This window comes from Anopheles bellator, unplaced genomic scaffold (genome assembly GCF_943735745.2).
Source record: "Anopheles bellator unplaced genomic scaffold, idAnoBellAS_SP24_06.2 scaffold01099_ctg1, whole genome shotgun sequence".
NCBI classification, from domain to species: Eukaryota; Metazoa; Arthropoda; class Insecta; order Diptera; family Culicidae; genus Anopheles; species Anopheles bellator.
The window spans coordinates 1-3391 of record NW_026685222.1 but is presented as its reverse complement, the minus strand read 5'-3'; the positions used below and the strand labels follow the sequence as shown (position 1 = coordinate 3391).

General features: G+C 43.9%; 1 protein-coding gene across 1 annotated transcript; it reads right to left on the bottom strand.

The window, feature by feature from the left end:
- Window positions 1-391: 391 nt before the first annotated feature.
- LOC131214486 (uncharacterized) lies at window positions 392-3203 on the bottom strand. The gene is made up of 2 exons (XM_058208854.1): window positions 3005-3203; window positions 392-2915 (listed from the first exon to the last, which is right to left on the bottom strand). The coding sequence occupies exons 1-2, from the start codon at window positions 3146-3148 to the stop codon at window positions 531-533; spliced, it is 2529 nt and encodes an 842-aa protein (XP_058064837.1). The 5' UTR covers window positions 3149-3203; the 3' UTR covers window positions 392-530.
- Window positions 3204-3391: the final 188 nt, after the last annotated feature.

Below are 3391 nucleotides of genomic sequence, written 5' to 3'. Positions count from 1 at the left end.
GACGAGTTGCGGACCAAGCGCATAAACTGTTCTGACCAGACACCGAGCTTCACCCAAACGAAAATAAATAAATATTAATAAATCGTTGAAAGAACGGAAGCACCGCAAAAGCGCTGAGAATGCAATTTGCCCGCTCCCTGCCAGAGTGTTGAGTTTCAGAATACCGGCCAAACTTATCAGACTTGTTAGAATCAGCCAAACTAAAAACACAACCAGTAGAAGGTTGATGGAAAGTTCGCTACTCTCTTCGCTACCCCCAAGGGATTGTGCCAAAATGAATGAATTTACAGATGCCGATGGATGTATTTTACAATACATATTTTATAGTGCGGTCTTTATAGTTTATAGTCTTTATTCCAATACATAAAATATTACGCATGAAGTGGTCGACGTTCGAAAGTGTATTCTGTTGTAAACCAGCTCGACGCTGCACTACAAAGAGGGCAACTAGTCCGTTTATGCGATTGTTAACAGCATCATCTATTGTATTGTCACCGCCTGTTTTGTTCCTGAGGCAAAACGGAAGAAATCTATTGATTAGAAGCAGGTCTTACTGAATTAGTTGTAGTGTTAACCAGCTCCGTTGTCATCGCGTTTTGATGTGATCCCCTAATGTTTCTGCCAACGGCTTGCGAAAATATTACTCGACGAATAGTAAATGTTTGTATAGATTCTTGTGTCCCTGAAGCCAAAGGCCCCGCGGTAGAGACCTGATTTTGAGGAGGTCTCACTAAATTGGGTTGCGCATTAACGGCCATCTGCGATGTTGTTGCATTTCCCGCTGTAACTGACGGCTCTGCTCGAAGTGTTGACGGTTGTCTGTACGTTCTTAAAGAGCCTGCCGTAGTACGAGCTTGTTGAGCCGACTGCAACACTGGACCAGATTCCGCGACCCGCGGAATCACCCGCGACGGCGTAGATGTCATCCCTGAAGGAAGCGCTCTCGTGACAGATACTTGTTGAAGAGGCCTTACTGAATATGATGCCGCATTATCCACCAACCGTTGAACAGTTGACAATCTGGCTGGATCGCTGTTTAGTGAAACATTCTTTGGCATTAGTGTCGGCTGATTGTTAATACCGAAACAAACGCTTTTCCTGCGAGGTGGCGGCGGCCGCACAACCGACGGGTTTGCTACAGAGAATTGCATTGGCGAAACGGATACAACGGTATCGTCGTGATGCTGGCCGATTGTCGATGGATCCGGGTTGCTTGCTGCACCATTCAAAAGAGTGAAAGATTCACCCGATGGCGGCTTCCGGATCATCAAATTATTCCGAATGGCGGCAAATTCGACACTTTCTTGCGGAGCATCAAACAAATCTCTGCACACACGTATGCTACCATAGGTGCTGTGCCGACGATGCTTTATGCCAACCTTTGGAGACTTTGTGGCAGGGCTTGACGATTCTGTCACCGTTGGATCAGAACTTTTATCTACCGAGGAGAAACTGGAAGGATTCCCGAGTAGATCCGCTTCGTTCTGCGCCCTAGTAATGTCCAGCGATTGCATGGCAATAGATTCGCATGTCGTTTTACCTTGATCAACAGACGGTTGTTGATCGTCAGCCGGCGGCTTCTCAACAGCAATCGACGATGCTTCGTCAGTAGATTTGCCATTTAGTGACAATGGCTTTTGATTTGCAGTATCGGCATCAACAAGAGTATTTACATTACTATCAAGATTTTCTGTTTGCGCACTGGACATACTCTGAGCAATAGCTACAGGTTTCAAACCAGTAATACTTTGTTGCTCGTTTTTGTGTGATGCTCCAACGTTTGAAGCAGCGATCTGTTCTTTCGAAACATTGGACAACCGTTTCAAGGGAATGCTAACGCGTGGTACAGGGGTACGCGTGGTGGGTACAGTAGTATGCAATGGATTTTGGCTTTGGTCCTCTTTTCCTTTTGTTTGCAAAACCTTGCTATTGACACGATGCTTGTTGGGCATCAATGACTCCTTTTCTCGGCAATTTTTATCTGCCAAACCTCCACTTACAGAGGAGCACGGGGACCTATTGATGTCCATCCCTTTGCTTACTGTATCCTTTGGGATGTTTGGTGCAATTCGCATCTTTTTACGAAAATCTGTTTTACTTGTAGCATTCTTCATTGGAACACTACTGCATTCAATATTCCTGGGATCGGGTGTGGCACTTTTTCCTGGGGGTTTTAAATTATCTGCGGACTTTGGATCATTTTTAAGTTTTTGGTTCGATTCTCGATTCGAGATCGGTGATACATTTGCGTCAGCTGCTCTCAATAGCGTGTTAGAACCACTCCTTGCCACCATATTTTTTCCCGCTTTGGCAACCTTCGTTCTGCTTTCCGATTCATCGGAACCGTTATTGGCCTTCCGTTTTCTGTTTGCTTGACTGTCCGCTTTCTTTTCAAAATCGGCTTGTTCTGTGGCCACAATCAATGCCGTTTGATTGCCCTGTGCAGTGCAAGCCATTTCCGGTGCGCTCTCGTTTGTTACTGGGTTTTTGCTACTCTGTGTGGGTTTCTGAATTCCTTGTTTTGATAATTGCTTCGATCCCGGCAGCTTACTAGTCGGTTTCTTCGTTTTTGAAGAAATGTTTGAGTGGTCTGTGCCAACGATATCGTTTCGTGAATTCCCATTGTTATCATACTGCGCCAAGCTCTTCGAAGTTGCTGGAGATTCTGGAGTTGGAGTTGCATGGTCTGCGATGGGCGGTATGTCTTTCACGCTTGTAGCAATATCAACACAGTCAGTGCTTTTAGAGCTGCTTGGAGTGTCAAGGTTTTTATCACGTTTACGACTCAACACCGCATAATTCTTGATAACACGAGACTTATCCTGAAGATATGTATTGTTTCTTCTATTAAATTCATAAGAGTCAGCCAAACATTGTGTACAGATTCTTGTTGTGCACTTATCAATGGGAGTAACCTAGGGAAGATACAAGAGGGGCGCATAATTTGCATGCCAATACTTTCAACGTAAAATGCTATTGATAAAAGACTACGTGAATACTTTACATTTATGTTGAACACATCTCTAATGATCTTGTTCAGATTGTTGACCGTAAACACATCGATGAGGGAACGATCATTGCTGGTGCCCAAACACAGCCGACAGCATGTCTCGAAAAGATGTTTTCTCACTTGCGTCACAGCAGACATATTGGAACTAATTAAAATCAGAAACTTCTGTACGTTAACATTAGCAAATCTTATTACTGTTTGGATTTAATGCACGAATGAAACTCAACCAACGCCAAATTCCAATCCACCATGCTGTCAAGGAATGACAGCAACGCCCGATGAGAAAGAGACATGTTATATATGTTGAGTAAGAATAAATAATTTATCGAACCGATAAACGAAAATATACCGCCGAACGAATTATACTGGCAATTCATCGAC